Genomic DNA, 20,111 nt, shown 5'->3' with positions numbered 1-20,111 from the left:
CCAACCTATTTCCCTTCAGGTGGATTCTCAGCATCAATCAATGATAACGTTTCATATACTCCCCAGATCTGTCCATCAGTTCATTTTGGGGCTTCTTTGGTCGCAGAAACATGAACCTCATACTGACTGGCGCTCCTGAGATATTCTAGCCTGGGGGTCCAACCTGTTTTCAGTCATGCTTGACGCCTGTTCAACCTCAGCTAACCCTGCCCAAGATGGACTCACCCCTGCCTCTTCACACTGCAAAGGTTCTTGCTGTCTCCCAGATCATTGTACCTACTACTACTACTACTATTTAGCATTTCTATAGCGCTACAAGGCATACGCAGCGCTGCACAAACATAGAAGAAAGACAGCCCCTGCTCAAAGAGCTTACAATCTTAATAGACAAAAAATAAAGTAATCAAATCAATTAATGTGTACAGGAAGGAGGAGAGGAGGGTAGGTGGAGGCGAGTGGTTACAAGTGGTTATGAGTCAAAAGCAATGTTAAAGAGGTGGGCTTTCAGTCTAGATTTAAAGGTGGCCAAGGATAGGGCAAGACGTAGGGGCTCAGGAAGTTTATTCCAGGCGTAGGGTGCAGCGAGACAGAAGGCGCGAAGTGTGGAGTTGGCAGTAGTGGAGAAGGGAACAGATAAGAAGGATTTATCCATGGAGCGGAGTACACGGGAAGGGGTGTAGGGAAGGATGAGTGTGGAGAGATACTGGGGAGCAGCAGAGTGAGTACATTTATAGGTTAGTAGAAGAAGTTTGAACAGGATGCGAAAACGGATAGGGAGCCAGTGAAGCGACTTGAGGAGAGGGGTAGTATGAGTAAAGCGACCCTGGCGGAAGACGAGACGGGCAGCAGAGTTTTGAACCAATTGGAGAGGGGAGAGGTGACTAAGTGGGAGGCCAGCAAGAAGCAGATTACAGTAGTCTAAACGAGAGGTGACAAGGGTGTGGATGATGGTTTTGGTAGAGTGCTCGGAAAGAAAGGGGCGGATTTTACGGATGTTGTAAAGAAAGAAACAACAGGTTTTGGCGATCTGCTGGATATGAGCAGAGAAGGAGAGAGAAGAGTCAAAGATGACCCCAAGGTTTCGAGCTGAGGAGACAGGGAGAATGAGAGAGCCATCAGCAGAAATAGAAAATGGGGGGAGCGGGGAGGTGGGTTTGGGGGGGAAAAATGAGAAGCTCGGTTTTGGTCATGTTTAATTTCAGGTGGCGTTGAGACATCCAGACAGCAATGTCAGACAAGCACGCTGAAACTTTGGTTTGGATGCAAGGTGAGATATCAGTGGTAGAAAGGTAGATTTGGGAGTCATCAGCATAGAGATGGTAGGAAAGCCATGGATGAGATTAATGAACCAAGGGAAGAAGTGTAGGTAGTGGAGATAGGAGTGGAGGAGTGGCCTAGTGGTTAGGGTGGTGGACTTTGGTCCTGGGGAACTGAGGAACTGAGTTCAATTCCTGGCACAGGCATCTCCTTGTGACTCTGGGCAAGTCACTTAAACCCTCCATTGCCTGCCGCATTGATCCTGCCATGAGTGGGAAAAAGTGTGGGGTACAAATGTAACAAAAAAAAAAATAAAAGAGGAGGGGACCAAGAACAGAATCCTGAGGTACGCCGACAGGCAGAGGGATAGAAGTAGAAGAGGATCCATTCCGGTTCACAAGTAGTCAAGAACCGGACCTTGCATGGGACATGCAGCTTCAAGTCTACAGGATGCCCAGGAAAGAAGACCCTTCAATTTGGGGGGGTACATCAATACTGGTAACCCCAAACGTCTTATATTATGCTCAATATTCTAGATGTGAGAAGGATAAGAAGGATATACATGGAAACATGTTATTAGTGTTCATAGCCCCTGCATTTATAAGACATTAGGGCTAATTTTCAAAGCACTTAGACTTACAAAGTTCCATAAGTTTCTATGTAACTGTAAGTCCTTTGAAAATATGCCTTATTGCATGTTCTTGCTCTGATTTCAGTAAAAATTGAAAGTTCCAAAATAAAGACCCCCCCCCCCTCCCACAATGACTAGAAGAACTAGGGAAAGGGGGGAGGGGGAAGAACTACAATATTTATAGTAAAGAAGGGGCAGGGAAAGGGTTACTGTGACATCCAGGACTCCCCTGAGGGCAAATGATTAGGGGTACGCAGTCTGAAAAAAGTTGGTCTTTAACTCAGCCTTGAAAAACGTGAGGGTGGGCTAAAACCTGAGGGGTAAGGGTAATACATTCCAGAGCTCTGGGCTTATTCAGAAAAGAGAGCGCCTGATAGTGATATGAGAGATCTCATTAAAAGATGGGACAGTGAATTTATGCTGCTGCTGGGGATGTAGATTATCGGATGGATAGTAGGGGATGAGGTACTGATGAAGGAATGAAGGATGACCGGTAGTACGGATTTTATAACCAGAAGGAGGAGCTGTAAGAAGACATGTGGGGGACAAGGCGCCAATGGGCTTCTTTTAGTAACGTGGTCGTATTTGTTATGGCCAGCGAGAAGCTTTACAGAGGTGTTTTCAATGAGCTGGAGGCGATGGAGTCTTTAACCCTGATCCCATGGTACAGAGAGTTACAGCAATCAAACTGGCTGAGGACGAGTGAGTGGAGAAGAATATTAGAGCAGTGGAGTCCAGAAGGGAACGGATGGAATGGATCATACGTAATTTGTAAAAAGAGCTGTTCGTGATTGAGGAAATATGGTGGATGAAGGTAAGGGAGCTATCCAAAATGACTTACTCTGGGCACTTATCTGGTTAGTAGACTGAAAATCATTGCTACTGATAACTGGGCAAATCCTGGCTCTGTCTAGCTAACTAGGTAAGTCCTGGCCCTTCTCAAACCAGTTATTGCCTTGGTTGGTTGTCTGTCTGGAATTTCAGTGGCACTGTCTGGCTATGTGCCACTGAAAATCTGGAGGTCAGTCAGTCAGTGTAACTTAACTGGGCAGGTGCCTCTCCTGTTCGATTAAATTGTTTAAAATAACAGTATCATATTTTCAGTGGGGCAAGTATTTAAAATCATATCTAGGTAACAGCACCTTCTACCCAGATAAATGCCTCTGAGAAAGATATTCGGCATAACTATTCCGGATAGTGCTGCTGGATATCTTTACAGGCCACCTCAGCACTGTGTGGATAGAGCTGGGGCAGACTGTGGCAGAGACACAAGCTGTCCGAATAACTGTCCAGATAGCTTATCCAAATAGTTCTGTAGGACAGTATTTTGCTGTCCTAAATTATTCGAGTAGCAGCTGAATATCACTGCTGTCTTGATGAGGCCAGCAACTCACCACACTAGATATCTAGAGGTAGTCACTGTTATTGCCCTGAATATTTTCATAGCTAGGGGGCACCCTGGCATCCATTCCAGGTTCACTCCTCTGCTTGGGCAACAATTCCCTGTATTGGAGCCAGTGTCAGCCGGGGAGGTCTCTCCTGAAGAGGGAACTCTGTCTACACTTCACCCTGCCCCACTCTAGTGGCAGGCCCTCCCTCTTTTCTTCCCCAGCTGCTATCCCTCCAGAAGCTTCCTTAGCACTCAGTAAAAGACTATGCTCTCACATTCAAAGTGTCATTCCTTTATTCAGTTTAATTCAGAAGTATGAACTTCCTTACCTTCACTCAGAAGGGTGAACACAAATTCCTGTTACAAAATGTCTTGGTTCCTTCTATACAACCAAAAGCATTTAAACAAACATAGCCAAACATTCTTCAGATGAGTTTCTAATATTGGAAGGTCAGTCTTAAAACTCTCTATATTCCTTAGTCTGAACAACAAAGCATGTCCACAATAAACAGTGGAGGAGTAGCCTAGTGGTTAGTGCAGCAGATTTTGATCCTGGGGAACTGGGTTCGATTCCCACTGCAGCTCCCTGTGACTATGGGCAAGTCACTTAACCCTTCATTGCCCCAGGTACGAAATAAGAACCTGTATATATGTAAACCGCTTTGAATGTAGTTGCAAAATACCACAGAAAGGCGGTATATCAAGTCCCATTTCCCTTAGCTAATTGCTGTAACATGAACGTGCTAAGCAGAATTCAAGCCTCCTCCCCCCCAGTAACCTTGCCTCTGGGTTTAAACTTGTAACAGGGGTTACACTCTTCTCTTCGAGAACCTCGTTTCAGAATCACAAACCTTTCCCCATGAAGGCACTTCCCTAGCCCAGGGTTTTCCAGTGATTCTCTTGTCCTAACCAGAGCTAAACCCACCCTTCAAGGATTATATGTAAACTCTTGCTGGCTTTTCCCTGCACAAAAGCAGGCTTTTTTAAAGGTTTGCTTACTTTCCCTTGCCAGCTTCTTCTGCCCTGTATCTTCTCTGCAGTTCTCTAGGGATTAGCTTCTTCTAAGCCCTTTTCCCTCTGTGCAACTAGAACACTGAAGAACACTTTAAAAGATATCTGGTTCCCAAACCTTCTTCAGGCTGTAGTTTATTTTCCCACTGCCTTTGCCACTGTGCAACTTTCTGGGGATTAGCTTTTCCTCTAAGTCTTCCTCCAAATATACAAACAGAGCATCTCCAAATGATACCGCCAGTTTTTCCTGGCTGTCTGCAGACATCTGCTTCCTGGGGCCAGCTTCTCCCTAAGTCCTCCCCCCTTCAATATGCAGGCAACTTTACATCTCCAAGGGCTACCTGCTCCTCTGTGCTCCCAGCTCTTCACTTTTAGGGGTATCCCAGGATCTTACTATTCATTTTAATAATACAGAGAAAATCTTTTAAATCTAAATTGACTGAATGTGAGGTAACACAATGCAGTTAGATACATCTCTTTCGGTAGTGTTAACTAGGCTTTTTTATCTGCTGCATTAATAGTTAATGCTCAGTAAGTACCTCAAGATTAACTGTAAATTTTCTGCATAATTGTAAGGGACACTCCGGGGCGGCATGTCCCGCCCTTTACTGCATTAGGTGGTTAATGCTTAAATTACTGTGCTCTAACTGATGAAGTGCTTCTTTATTACCGTGAGTGTATAGTAATTGCCATGTTAAACAGCCAACTTGATTTAGTAAATAGGTCCCTTGATTGTCAATACATTGACTCTGAATCATCAAGACATCAGACTCTGCAGAGAAAAGTCTAAGCAGTACATCAATAAAACGTTTTAGGAGCATTGCTGAAACAGCTCATTTTATTCCTACGGCAGCAAGCAGTGAGTGAAGGAATTGAGGGTGGCTGGAAGAGTATACTCTTCCAGCTGCAATCATAGTATTAAAGGTTAGTACAAGCCAGCAGTGTTTTTATCAACTTTTACAATGAGAGAAATTGCCACCAAGTGGAACCCACCCCATTGAATATTTGAATATTGAATTTAAACTGTAATTGAACTTAGACTTCATTCTGGGTTGTATAATTGGCAAATGGAGTGTGAGAACGTGGTTGGTTAAAATAATAACTAAAACAAACATATGTTGGAAGATGTTAGAGCAAAGCAATTACTAGTGCAAGTATTACTGTAAGTGTTTTCTGTTAATTACATTTAATCCTCCATGTATTTGGGAGAAACCTTTAATTAATAGTTACTGGTGTTACAACTATAAAATAAATAAATATTATTTGTAAGTAGAATTGTGTTTATAAGAATGGTAGTACAACTGGATGTGTGAAGACTGTACTGGTAATTTGGTAACATTCTGATAATACGATTGCTTGCTGGATTACAGGTCGTCCAACTAAACCAACTCATAGTCTTAATCTTATGAGTACTTCAATCACCCCCATAGATTCTTTCGATATCTAGGGGTCATGCTTGACACACAGCTCTCTTTTGCTCCTCAAATATCATGTTTTAAGATCAGGAGTTTTTTTTACTTTAAGACAACTTTGTTCTGTCAGGCAATTCTTCAACCACAATTCCTTCCATGCCTTCTTTTGTCTCTATTTACCACCAAACTTGACTATTGTAATACCATCTATACTGGCTTTTCTGTATCTGCATTAAAGAAATTAAAAACTCTCCAAAATACTGCCATTTTCCTCCTTCGTCTTGCCAGCAGAACTGGTTGAGCCTCACCCTTATTGAAAGATCATCACTGGTTCCTGATACCTTTCTGAAGCCAGTATAAAATTCTCTTGCAGGCTGTTAAGGCTTTTCTATATCTTAGCACTCTCATGATACTATACACACTTTCTCTCACCCTTCACTCCCTAAACGATTTTCATATGGTCCTCCCAAGTCTAATCAGGCTCAGCACAAATACACAAGGCAATGTGCTTTCTTATTCACTGTCTCCTTCCTTTGGAATAGCTTGCCTCTTGAAATTTAGAGTGAATCAAACTTGACTAATTTCAAATCTGCTATCAAAACCTCACTATTCTAACAACCTTTTGTGCACAGGAGACTAATTCTAGTCTGTTTCCACCACGCTTTCCCTTCCCCTTCCCATATCCCTTTCATCTGTCATCCTCCCTCCTTTCCCACCTTTTCCTTAAACATTTGACTCTTTGTATGCGTGTTCTTACCCGTCTAATCTTATTGTAGTTCTTTTCCAACTGGTTTTGGGTCTGTAAAGCTTTGCTCTGTGTGACAGTTTAGGCAGTATAACAAATGCAATTAAAGATTTGGGTGGTATAGTTAGGAAATAGTCAATTATCTTTTGATTTTAGGGAAGATAGTGTAACCAGGTACCTCTAGGTGCAGCCAAGGATAGAACAATCTCCTCCAGCCACAGGCTCCCGGTACAGTCAAGAAATAAATGTCCACCAGCAACTACAATCTTAAGGACTTTATTCCATGCAGGTTTCTAGTAGACCTGATACACAGTTCCAACAGCAGCATTCACCTTCCATCTTAAGCACATATAAGCCACCTGAAAGTGTGTGGCAAATAGTCCCCTTTAAGCAGTAGGCTATCAGCACATACCAGGATTCAATACAGGCTCCCAGTCAGCTCCAGTCTGGGCTCTTTATCCAGTGCACAATAAACAGTAGTTCAATTCCAAATAGAAGCAGTTCATTCAGTTCATCATCACAGTTAAATCACAAAGCAGTAATTTCTACCTTCTACTCTCTTTACCTTCAGGAGGGGTTCCATACTTTAGAGATTTCTCATACCCCAAGGGATGTCCCTTTACATCGGCTTCACTGGTAGATTCAATACTTTAGGGTCCTCTATTACCCAAGGGGTTTCAGCCTGCAAATACTTTTGGGACTCACACCCAAGGGACTTCACCCTGCATCTGTTTCACGCTACCCCCTTCTCTCCTTCTGCTTCTCTCTTCCCTGGGACTCCTTCCCACCTGCCTAATCAATCCCTGGCTTCTGCTACCACAACCAATCATTCTGCTTCCATTAGCTTCCCCCACACCCATACCAGCTGAGTTGAGCATTAGACTAATGATGAGCTCCTGCACACAGGGTTTCCTATCTCTGTTTCCCCCTAGTGGCAGCCAATCTATACATCCTGCCAGGATACACCCATGTCTTCCCCTATTGCAGCTAGGAGTCCAATCCGGGTTCTTCATCTCACCCCCTGGCTCCTTGCCTGCAGTGCCTTCTGGGACTTGTATTTGATGCTGAAACTGCCTTAACCCAACTATCCTGGATGTGACTCTATCATATACCCCCCTACTTAAGGAATTTCGAGTCCCATTGGGACCTTCCCAGGGATTCGCATTTCTAGACAGAGCCTCACTGTCTTCAGACCTCATGAAGATTCCGGCCCAAGCTACCTGCTTCTGCTCCCAGCATCCCATCGTCCGGTTTCCAGCGTCCAGCTCTCAGCATCCCACTCCAGATTTCCACTCCGGCTCCGGCTTTTCCCTCCGGCTCCACCGCATTCACCCTGTAAAGCCAAAAAAAAAAAAGAAAGAGACCCAAGTGTGATATCTTTACACTGGTCTCCCTTTTAAAGCCAGCCCAATCCTCTCCTGGTCTTCCCCGCTTTTCTTCCTTTGCCCACTCTTTATCCAGCCTTGGCCCCCCTAGGTACCTCTTACCTGAGTCATCCAGGATTTAAGCATTTAGGCCACCACGACCAGACTCTCCGGCTCGCATGGATCCATGTTCAGTCCCATCTGGGAAAGTGCCATTTGTAACCAGATACCTCTAGGTGCAGCCAAGGATAGAACAATCTCCTCCAGCCACAGGCTCCCGGTACAGTCAAGAAATAAATGTCCACCAGCAACTGCAATCATAAGGACTTTATTCCATGCAGGTTTCTAGTAAACCTGATACACAGTTCCAACAGCAGCATTCACCTTCCATCTTAAGCACATATAAGCCACCTGAAAGTGTGTGGCAAATAGTCCGCTTTAAGCAGTAGGCTATCAGCACATACCAGGACTCAATACAGGCTCACAGTCAGCTCCAGTCTGGGCTCTTTATCCAGTGCACAATAAACAGTAGTTCAGTTCCAAATAGAAGCAGTTCATTCAGTTCATCATCACAGTTAAATCACAAAGCAGCAGTTTCTACCTTCTACTCTTTTTACCTTCAGGAGGGGTTCCATACTTTAGGGATTTCTCATACCCCAAGGGATGCCCCTTTACATGGGCTTCACTGGTAGATTCAATACTTTGGGGACCTCTATTACCCAAGGGTTTTCAGCCTGCAAATACTTTTGGGACTCACACCCAAGGGACTTCACCCTGCATCTGCTTCACTCTACCCTCTTCTCTCCTTGTGCTTCTCTCTTCCCTGGGACTCCTTCCCACCTGCCTAATCAATCCCTGGCTTCTGCTACCACAATCAATCATTCTTCTTCCATTAGCTTCCCCCACACCCATACCAGCTGAGTTGAGCATTAGACTAATGATGAGCTCCTGCACACAGGGTTTCCTATCTCTCTTTCCCCCTAGTGGCAGCCAATCTACACGTCCTGCCAGCTTACACCCATGTCTTCCCCTATTGCAGCTAGGAGTCCAATCCGGGTTCTTCATCTCACCCCCTGACTCCTTGCCTGCAATGCCTTCTGTGACTTGTATTTGAGGCTGAAACTGCTTTAACCCAACTATCCTGGATGTGACTCTATCACAATAGATAAACAAATAGAAGCGTGAAGAAAAAGGATTCACTAAAAGAGAAACGTGCTCACATATAGGAAGATATAGGTTTTACCTTTGTTTATTTATTATAGATAGAAAGTAGGATGAAGGAGAAGAACGAAGAGTGAAGAAATAGTTACCTGAGGGACATCCTCCCAATGAATAATTAACAAATGTGTGCACTCAGAAAAGAAAGAAACAGACACAAAAATTGACAGACACATAAATTAAAAATAGAGAGAAAAGGGGAAAATAAATTAATACCTGATTAAGGATTCTTTATCTGGGGATCTGCAGTGTGAAATATAGTACCTGTTAAGATAAAAATGTGAAACAAAGTGTCAAGTTCTTAATTTAACTAAATAACCCCCCTGTTTACTAAGCCGCACTAGCGGCTGCCATGTGCTAATGTGGACACAGCTATTCACTTGGAATTGGCTGTGTCAGCATTGCCGCACAGCTTAGTAAACGGGGGGGGGGGGGGGGGTAAGTTTAGTAAAAGAATTTAAATGTTTAATGGGCATAAATACTTAAGGCTGTTCTTGTGATGTTGAAACGTTTGTCATAGTTTGAAACACTGAAATTGAAGAACATAGATATGATATTAACATATGTTTATTTTTGTGGAAAAAATTGATAACAGCTGTAACATAATCATTGATAAAGTTGAATTCAGTTGGGAAACCATTATCATAAGCCATAACAAATTTTAATGACATTTTCCTTAATTGTAATGGCTTGCTCCTCCAACAGAGGCTTTACATTTATCTGGACCTTTTTTTAGCCTATCTTTTATTTTTTTTTTTCTCAGTACAGCTTCCAGAATTGAACACAATACTCTAGCTGAGTCTTGACTTATGACCTCTACACAATCGTGCTCTTTTTACTGCTACTTTTGCCTCTGCCTATATATCCCAGCATCTTTCCGGTACAAGCCACTGCCTTGATACCTGCTTGCTTTGGATTTCTGCCTGCCAGAGAGCTAAGCATTGAAGTTTTCAGATTATAGTTTGGTTTGATTCATAGATTCTAACCTGCTCTTACCTGTGTCCCCTTCTCTTAATATCTCCTTGATAATCTGCTGACTTTACCTTCATCCATCCTATAAAGGAAAAAAAAATAACAACAAAAAAAACCCTCCCTTTCTTTTCTCTTGCAGAGGTTCTGGCCTCTGAAAAGGTTTTCAAATCTTCATCTTCACTGTATAGTCCCTCCCTACCCACTCCTCTCCCACCCACCCCTGGGTTAACTCTCCCTATATTGGCAAATCAGGAGCCAAGTTTTCTCATTAAACCCTATATTAGTCAATCATACTCATTCATATCCCTTAACACACTTCACCTTTTCACACTTGTGAAACATTAACACGACCTTCATTCAGTGCAATACATGTTGCTCTTTAATCCTAAGGCAAACCATCTGGAACCTTAGAACTTGCCCCACCTGTCTCCAAATATCAGCTATGAAAGATTTATTTATTTATTTGTTATATTTGTATCCCACATTTTCCCACCTATTTGTTGGCTCAATGTGGCTTACATAGTACTGGAGCTGCGTTTGTAGACTCCGGTGTAAACAAATACAAAGTGATGTTGTGGTAAGATAACGTTCATGTGGCACAGCCACATTTGGGAATCGTACAGCGGAAGAGTTGTGTTATGTCCATTACGTACTTTAGTTTTGTTGTGTTGCAGAGATTAGGCATTTATGTTGGATTGGTAGGGTATACCTTTTTAAACAGGTTATTTTTTAGTTTTTTCCAGAAGTTTAGGTGGTCTAAGTAGTTTTCAAGGCTTTTGGTAATATGTTCCACAGTTGTGTGCTTATGTAGGAGAGACTGGATGCGTAAGTTGATTTGTATTTGTGTCGTTTACAGCTTGGGTAGTGCAGATTTAGGTGCGTACGTGTTGATTCGGATGTGTTACTAGTTGGTAGGTCAATCAAGTCTGTCATGTATCCTGGGGCTTCACCGTAGAAAATTTTGTGAACCAGGGTGCAGATTTTGAAAGCAATGCGTTCTTTGATTGAGAGCCAGTGTAGGTTTTTGCGTAGGGTTTTTGCGCTTTCAAATCGTGTTTTTCCGATGATAAGTCTAGCTACCGTGTTTTGAGCAGTCTGAAGTTTCTTTAATGTTTGTTCTTTGCATCCCGCATAAATTCCATTGCTGTAGTTGTACTGCTATGGATTTACAGCCTGTCTCACAGACACAGACTACTCAATAATTACTGTGGATTCTTTTGGATTCGTATTAGATAAATGAAACCTTTATTAGAGGTGCTAAATTCTACAATGAGTTCTTAGACCAGGAAAAGAAGCAATAGTACACTATACATACAACATCACTGGTCCTTACATCATCCAGGTTCTTATCATCAACTGGGAGGGGGGGCACGTTACAGCGAAAGCCAGGAGCTTTTTAGACCAGGAACAGATCCTCTGTGCAGTACGTATGTTACTCACAGATGAGCTCCCAATTTCACTGAAAGAAACTCCCCTTTTTATTAGGCTCAGAGCTCATGTTCAGAGCTAGGGAAAATTACAGAATACTTCTCTGTTTAGGTAAACAAGCTATACTGTGGGAACATGGTCACGTGCTCTCCAAGTCCAGGTGGGCAAGCTGGGCCTGGAAAACAAGTGCCATCTTTCCCTTCACATAACAAATTAATTAGAGCTGTGTCTTATCTTCTGCATTCCAACTTGTTTTTGTATTTACAAGAAAAGTTACTTTGGGTCAAAGACAGAAGATTTCAGAGTTCATTATCGATAAAAGCAGGGTTGAAAAGCAATCCTTCCATTACAGTAGTCTACCTGGCTTAGTACCATTGATTGTATCAGGTTGTGAAATGTTTCCCTCGGGAAGAATTGTTTTACGCGTTTGAGTTTCCACATTGAGTGGAACATTTTCTTTGTTGTGGATGTCACTTGGCTCTCTAGTGTTAAGTTGCAGTCCATTGTTACACTGAGGATTTTCAGGTTTTCTGAGATAGGGAGGGTGTAATCTGGGGTGTTGATAATTGTGGGGTTGTCTGCGCTGTGTTGTGATGAGAGGATAAGACTGTGTTTTTTCTTTGTTGAGTTTTAGTTGAAATTCATTTGCCCAAGAGTCCATGATGTTCAAGCTTTTCTTGATTTCGTTGGTGATTTCTGTCAGTTTAGATTTGTAAGGAATGTATATTGTAACATTGTTTGCATAGATGAAGGGGTTAAGGTGAAATCAATCAACCTGAAGAAGGAATTGGCTACAATTAAGGAAGCTTCCAGGATTACCCAATTTCTAGCCACAGAGAATAAATCAGCAGTTGGAATAGATGGGTCAAAGTAAGCTCAGGTAAATTACGACCTGTGATGCAGAGGCATACACCCTTCCAACCTTTGCCCTTATATAATTCCTTTGCGGCACTGGTGCATTATGATGCTCAGAAAAGAAGCACTGATATGGAACCAGAGGCAAGGAATGTAACACAATCCAAGAGGTATCCCCAAAACAAAGACAGACCAGTGCAAACCAGAAATTTTTCACTGCTAGGAGACTCCATTATCAGAGGCATTAACTTAGGAACACAGTTCAAAGGACCCAACCTAGTGAAATGCCTTCCAGGATCCTCTGCCACAAGAAGTACCAACCAAATACTGAACGTGATCTGAGAGAAGAGTAAGGATTCTAATACTGATGTTGTATACAAAATAAGCAAAATTGCTTTCAACAGCTGGCATCGTATTGTTTTAAAGAAGTTTGCATTAATTTTTCTGTACATATTTTCTTTTGTTTCTTTATAGATCCTGAAATTACCTGAACTGTGCAATGATTCCAAGTATAAAACTAACAAGCTCAGGGTGAAACACAGGAAAGAACTTGTTGGGATATTATCAGTACGGTAAGCTCACTAGAGTTGGTACATAATCTTCAAGTTATTTATGAAATTTTGTTCTGTACAGGATATTAATGGGGTGAATAGTAATGAAAAGTCACTTCTACAGATAGCACACCATTTTATACACAGAACTGGACTCTGAGAAAATTGCCCACCCTCTATTTTGTAGAGATTTCATAATAATTCTGCATGTAGAAATGTTGGGTGAATGCATATTAGGGAAGGGCTATCATTTGCCAAGACATTCGAACTGCCAACATCATATCCCATGTTGTTGCATGCCATTAAAATACAAAAAACAATCAGAAAACAAGAAAATTTATGCTTTCTCATTAGCTAATAATAGTATATTCTCTTTCAAAAGAGTGCACGTTATTTGGAAAGAGGGCACATACTTTTGAATGGAGTGCATACTCTTTTTCAGTAGTGCTCCCATTGTACATGTGTGCACTACCAGGAAAAGAGTGTGTGTTCTTTCTGGAAGTGTTCACTTTCTTTCCAAAAAAGTATGCCCATTTCCCATATACCCCTGGATTCTATGTAGCTTGACATAAGTTGTGTGTGCAAATACAGTCGTATTCTGTATTTGCGCATGCAACTTAGTACCACTTTTACAAAGCGGCGGTAAGCCCAACACAAGCTTACCGCTTGCTAAAAAGGAACTACTGCTGGGCTACTGCAGCAGCCCGGTGGTAGTTCCCACCCCCAGTGTGCTGTCATATCCAGCACTACAAAAATATATTTATTTTTATAGTGCTGGTGTGTACCTGTTGGTAATTGGGCAGGGCCGCTTGCTGTATGGTTACTGCTGGGTTAACATGGGAGCCCTTAGCGCCACCTCAGTGGGTGACTGTAAGGGCTCCCCCCCCCCCCCCCCCGAAATGGCCGCGCAGGAAGTGCTTCACTTGCTGCACGGCCACTTCTTTAAAAAAAAAAAAAAGACCTACCTTTTACCCGTTGTGGTAAAAGGTGCCAACGTGCAGCTTGGTAAAAGGGGCCCTTAATTAGTTAACAAGCCAATCAGCGCTAATAATTGCCAATTAACAAGCAATTATTGACAATGATTGGCATTAATTGGAACTTACATGCAAAACTAAGCGTATTCTATAACGTGATGCGCGTAAATTCTGTTGAAAAGGAGCATGGCTATGGGCATGGAATGGGCAGGTCGTGGGCATTTCTAAATCTATTCACGTTGTTATTGAATACATCTAATTTAGGTGTCAGGATTTGCACCAAGTTTTACTTAGCATAACTGCCTACGATTTAATTTAGTCACATGGAAATTTAGGTTTATTCTATAAAGTATGCCTAAATTAATGCATACTTCATAGAATACACTTAGGCGTATTTCATTTTGGCGTCAATATTTTAGGCATGATATATAAAATTTAGTCCATAATTTGCACACTTTTGAAAGCATGCACACTGAATGATGCTGTTGCTTTGATGAAAGAAACGGCCGATAAAAATGATTGAAAAGAAGGCCTCATCCAGATTACTTCTAATTCTTTTTCTACGTCTTTCAAAATATTTCTCACTTCTAGTACTTTCTTGTTGTTCTGATTTATTCACCTTTTTACATCATAATTCATTGAGAAGAACTTTCTTATTTTCTTTTACAGATTCATGTCTACTGCCTTTTCTTTCCTTCTTCCATTTAGTAGAATTAGGATCTGAATAGAACTTTTGGCATAGTCCTGTCCTCTTCTAATTTTTTTAAATTTCACCTTTTTATCTGCCTTTTTAAATTCAAATTATTTTCATAGTCCTTGATCAACATGTTGCAACAGGGTCATGTTCCTTGAGGTATTTATCATTCTGTTCTATCTGCTTCTTTACAACATCTGCTTTTTGTTTTAAAGCATCTGCGGGTAGGTCACGTGACACCATGCTCAGGAGCGGCTGTTGAAAAACCCCGCTCCTGCCATCCCACCACTAGTCCCTCAATTCACCGCTTATTCGACCTTTAAATTTGGTTGCTTTGGGCTTGCTTGGCGTTCGGAGGCTTACAGAGTGATTTGGTACGAACTTTCCTCAGTCCATGGCAGCGAAGGGAGCGAGACAAGAGAAGAAGAAAGTTCGGCCCTAAGAGGACAAGATGGCAGCGCCGGCGAGCCCGTCCACCTCTACAGTCGGATTGGCCTGGGTTGCAGAGGTGGCCACAGAGGTAACGGGGGCCATGGAACTGTTGTTTGACAAGTGACTAAGCCCCATTGATGATAAGCTAGAGCAGCTTTAGACCACATAAGGCAGTTAAGTAAGGATTTTACAGCTTACCAGCAAAGACATGGGGCCTTGGAGGACCGTGTAACAAAGATGGAGGAGGAGCAAGCACGCCTGCAGAAGGTGGCGACTGTGTATGAAGAGAAGATTGAGGATCTAGAAACAGATCCCGCAGGAACAACTTGTGCTTTGTTGGGCTCCCAGAGGTACTCAGGGATAATGATTTACTGGGATTTATTGAGACCTGGCTGACACTGCAGTTAAAATTGCTGGCCACTCTGGGAGTACTACAGGTGGAGTGGGTTTATCATGTAGGCCCCCGACCACAACATGATGCGAGACCCAGAGTAGTGATTTGTCGCCTCCTGAACTTTGCACACAAAGCATCAATACTGCAAGCATTGAGGAATGGGCAAGAATTATGACATGATAACAAGAAAATGCTATGTTTTCAAGATTACTCAGTGGCAGTAGCCACACAACACAGACGATTCTCGCCGGTGTGCTCACATCTTTTTGAACACAAGATCCGATTCGCCTTTCAGTAACCGGCTAAATTGCGAGTGACATATCAAGCTGAAACTAAGACTTACAATATGGTGGAACAGGCACAGGAATTTCTGAACACTTTGGATCAACGATGAGCCAGGGGTGAGAGTCAGTTTGGTCACGCAGGATGAATGTCCAGTGCTATGATTAGAGAAATCTTCCAAGCTATGGAAATTTGGGTGATTGGAAAGTTTGCCCAAGGCCTGATAACAAGGCCTAATTCAGGCAGAAACTGAACTGCAACTTGGGGAGCTCGCTAACAATCTTGTGAGAATCTGCAAGCTGGTCATCAGAGCTTCAAATATTTCTTGATGTACACGTTTACATTGCATGTAATCTCCATTTTGTTGTTGTTGTTGTTGTTGTTGTTGTTGAGGTCGATACATCTGCTATTGAGGTTTTGAATCTGAGGGATGTGTGGTGGGTGGTGTTGTACATGACGGTTCCATGCAGGGAACCCAAAAAGGGTCCAGAGGAGGGGACAGGGTTAGAAGGGGGGTAGGGATGTTTTGAGAGGGGAGGGGGAAGGGGGCGTTAAGGGTTGGGGTCTAAGAACTAAGGATGTTTACTTTGTGCTTGTTGGGGAGCGCAATGGGATGTTGGCTTTTTGGGATTGGGACAGGGGTGTTCTTTGGGAAAGAGATCATGGGAGGGGGTGTGGGCTGGGGCGCCCTCCCTTGCACTTATGTAAGGGATGCCTGGTGAGAGAGCTGGTTGGTGGGATGGGCCCTGAAGGTGGTAACGTGGAATGTAGGGGGTATTAATTCCCCCATTAAATGCTCAAACATTCTGCAACATCATCAATGCCATCAAATTGATATTGCCCTCCTACAGGAGACTCATCTGTCTGCTGCTGAGCATGCCAAACTTAAAACATGGTGGGTGGGAGACTGTGTGGCAGCTGCAGCACAGGGGAAGAAGGGAGGAGTCGCAATTTTGTTCAGAAAAGGAATAGTAGACAAAGTTAGCCCACTCTTTATAGATCCTGGGGGTAATTTTTGCTTTGTAGGCTAGTAATAGAGTTGGGGGGTCAGAAATGTGTACTAGGGAATATATAATGCTCCTAACCAATACGATCACCGCTTTTATAAAATGATTACACTAGTTACTGGCTAGCGAGGCGGAGAGTGTTTTGGTGGGAGGAGACTTTAAACACAGTTTTAGACTCCATGCTAGATAAGTCCCACCCAGTGAAAACCGCAGGTTATCAGGAGGGAAGGGGGCTACCAAACTTATGCAGACATTTAGACCTAGTTGATGTCTGGCGAGTGCTTCACCCCACAGGAGAGAGACTTTACACACTTGTCACGAGCCCATTCCACCCAGGCAGGTATTAACTATTTGCTGGTCTCGAAGCAGATTTTTGGTTTGGTAATTAATTGGATATTGGCCTTATGTTATCTCGGACCATGCATGGTTCAGATGGATTGGTACTTTGTTCAGGCCTACCGGGATGGGAGTGGCGTTGGGCCTTCCCTGCGGAATTATATAGAGATCAGGCTTTCCAAGCAGTACTTCTCAAATGTTGGAGAGAGTATAAATCCCATAATGTTGAACATGAGGCAGATCCGGTCCTATATTGGGAGACCGCGAAGGCTGTTTTAAAAGATGAAATTATAAGCTATACCTACCACAGGAAGAGGGCTAGAGATTGAGGGATTCTTCGGCTGGGCCATTTGTTAGGAGCAACCCGGCGGAAGTTTGGTCAATCGCACTCTTTAGGAGACAAGCAGAAAGTGTTAGAACTCCAAATGACATTGAATGAGCTTATACACCAGAGGGCCTCTAAATCACACAATTACTATAAATACATGCTCTATAGACACGGGAATAAGGGGAGACACATTTTGGCGCGTCTCATAGCAGTAAAGACAGGCCACTCCAGAATTCTGACTATGCAAACAGGACAGGGCACTTTCCATACTGATAAGGAGATATGGCACATATTCCACTGTTATTACCAAAAACTTTACAGTGCCCCAGGGGGTGAAGGACTTCCTAGTGATCTCTATCTGAACAATTTAATGTTGCCGTCCTATGACAGGCAGATAGAGATGTGCTGAATTGGCTGGTATTGGCTGAAGAAGTTTATTTGGCGATTCGGCAGAGCCCTCTACTGAAGGCTCCAGGAGTAGATGGTTACCATGTGGAATTTTATAAGCTCATGGGGGAGGAGATTGTGTTACCATTGACGAATCTGTTTAATTCTTTGATTAAAAGTACCCTCACAGTTGAATACAGCTAGGATTATTTTTATCCCCAAACCAGGGAGATATCCAACGATAGCGGAATCTTATCGACCTATATCATTATTGAATTATGAGGTCAAGCTATTAGCTAAAATAATGGCAAACCGTTTGGCACGGGTTCTTCCGAGGTTGGTGCATGACTCTTAGGTGGGCTTTGTGAGAGGACGCACGGTGGCTAAAAATATTCTGAAAATTATAGCATCTCTGGAATACCGACATAAGACGAATCAGCAGTCACTCCTGGTCAGCTTCGATCTAGTGCACTGGAGCTTTCTTTTTGCTACATTGTCTAAGTATGGGTTCTCGGGACATTTTCTTTCAGCTGTGAAAGCCTTATATTCCACCCCCAGAGCGCGAGTGTAGGTTAACGGACTGGAGTCGGATGACTTTCAGATTCTCAGGGGTACTCAGCAGGGGTGTCCCTTCTCTCCTCTCCTTTTTGTTTTGATATTAGACCCTCTGCAGGGAGATATAGAGGGGGATAATTGAACGATGCCCATCTCTAAGAATGGCCCCATAAAGGGGCGGGGCAACCCGTATTATCAAAACAAGATGGATGTCCATCTTTCGTTTCGATAATACGGTTGGGGACGCCCAAACCATGAAATTTAGGTCGACCTTAGAGATGATCGTCCCCGGTTTTCGGCAATAATGGAAAGCGAGGACGCCCATGTCAGAAACGACCAAATCCAAGCCATTTGGTTGTGGGAGGAGCCAGCATTTGTAGTGCACTGGTCCCACTAATTGAATGGAAAAAGCCCTTCCCTTACCGATCTGGAAAGGAACGGGCATGCATGAAGGAAATTGCATGCAATTGAGCTGCTCACTGTTAGCTCATTTGCACATGATTTCCTTCCTAAGGAGGGGAAGCTACGGCAGTAGAGGATGCCCAAAATGTGGATGTTTCAGTGAGAAGGACGTCTATGCCTTTGCTATGCCTCCAACACCCTCTTTATTTATTTATTTGGATTTTGGATCACAAGTAGCAGCAGTGGGAATTGAGCCAGCCACCTCTGGATTGCAAGACCAGTGCTCTAACCACTAGGCCACTCTGCCACTCCTCCACTCTACTCCACTCCCTTGAAATTTGGCCATCCCTCTGGGAGGCAGATGAGGACGTCCAAAATGTTTGAAAGAAGGACGTCCACGCTTTCGTTATGCCTCCACTGACACACACATACCTCCCCCCCCCCCCAGGGACCTGCATACTGCCCCCCCCCCCAACAGGGATGGCCAAATTTCAAGGGAGTGGAGTGGAGGAGTGGCCTAGTGGTTAGAGCACTGGTCTTGCAATCCAGAGGTGGCTGGTTCAAATCCCACTGCTGCTACTTGTGATCCAAAATCCAAATAAATAAATAAAGAGGGTGTCAGAGGCATAGCAAAGGCATGGATGTCCTTCTCACAGAAACACCCACATTTTGGACGTCCTCAACTGCGGCAAAGCGAAGGACATACTCTAAAAAAAAGACAAATGTTTTTGAAGTTTTTTTTTTTTTTTTGGGGGGGTGGGGGTGGGAGGTGGTTAGTGACCACTGGGGAAATCAGGGGAGGTCATCCCCAATTCCCTCCGGTGGTCATCTGGTCAGTTCAGGCACCTTTTTGATGCTTGGTCATGAAAAAAATGGACTAAGTAAAGTTGTCCAAATGCTCGTGAGGGACGCCCTTCTTTTTTCCATTATCGGCCGAGGACGCCCATCTGTTAACCACGCCCTGTCCTGCCTTCGGTACACTGCTGACACGCCCCCCTGAACTTTGGTTGTCCCCGGGATGGAAAGCAGTTGAAGACGCCCAAAATCGGCTTTTGATTATGCCGATTTGGGCGACCTTAGGAGAAGGACGTTCATCTCCCAATTTGTGTCGGAAGATGGGCGCCCTTCTCCTTCGAAAATAAGCAGGATAGTTGCCACCCAGTCAGTGAGTGGAATCTCGGTAGGTTCATCGGCTTTCAAAATTGCTGCTTTTCTGGACGATATTTTAGTACATCTAGCACAGCCACAAGGGTCGTTACCAGCGTTATTGGAGATCATTGCGGAATATGGGGATTACGCTGGATTGCGGTTGAATCTTGGGAAATCAGAGGCTTTATCTTCCTCAGCTCAGCTGGAGAAGGATTGGGGTACAGAGTTTCCTCTGCATTGGGCGAGGGAGGCATTTCGTTACTTGGGCATTTTGTTGCCTGTGGATGTCTCACAGACCAGTTAAACGTTTCAAAGTTGCTAGAGGATACACGCAGGC

The 20,111-nt window shown here is 43.4% G+C and overlaps 1 protein-coding gene across 1 annotated transcript in view; it reads left to right on the top strand.

Annotated features, from left to right (window-relative positions):
* Positions 1-20,111, top strand: part of SUGCT (succinyl-CoA:glutarate-CoA transferase) — a 1,092,618-nt gene that overhangs the window by 506,302 nt on the left and 566,205 nt on the right. The window contains exon 11 of the mRNA XM_030203879.1: positions 12,758-12,855. Within this exon, the coding sequence (XP_030059739.1) occupies positions 12,758-12,855 (98 nt within the window). The remainder of the gene's footprint in view (positions 1-12,757; positions 12,856-20,111) is intronic.

This window comes from Microcaecilia unicolor, chromosome 1 (assembly GCF_901765095.1).
Source record: "Microcaecilia unicolor chromosome 1, aMicUni1.1, whole genome shotgun sequence".
Taxonomy (NCBI): Eukaryota; Metazoa; Chordata; class Amphibia; order Gymnophiona; family Siphonopidae; genus Microcaecilia; species Microcaecilia unicolor.
This window is presented reverse-complemented; position numbering and strand designations above follow the sequence as displayed.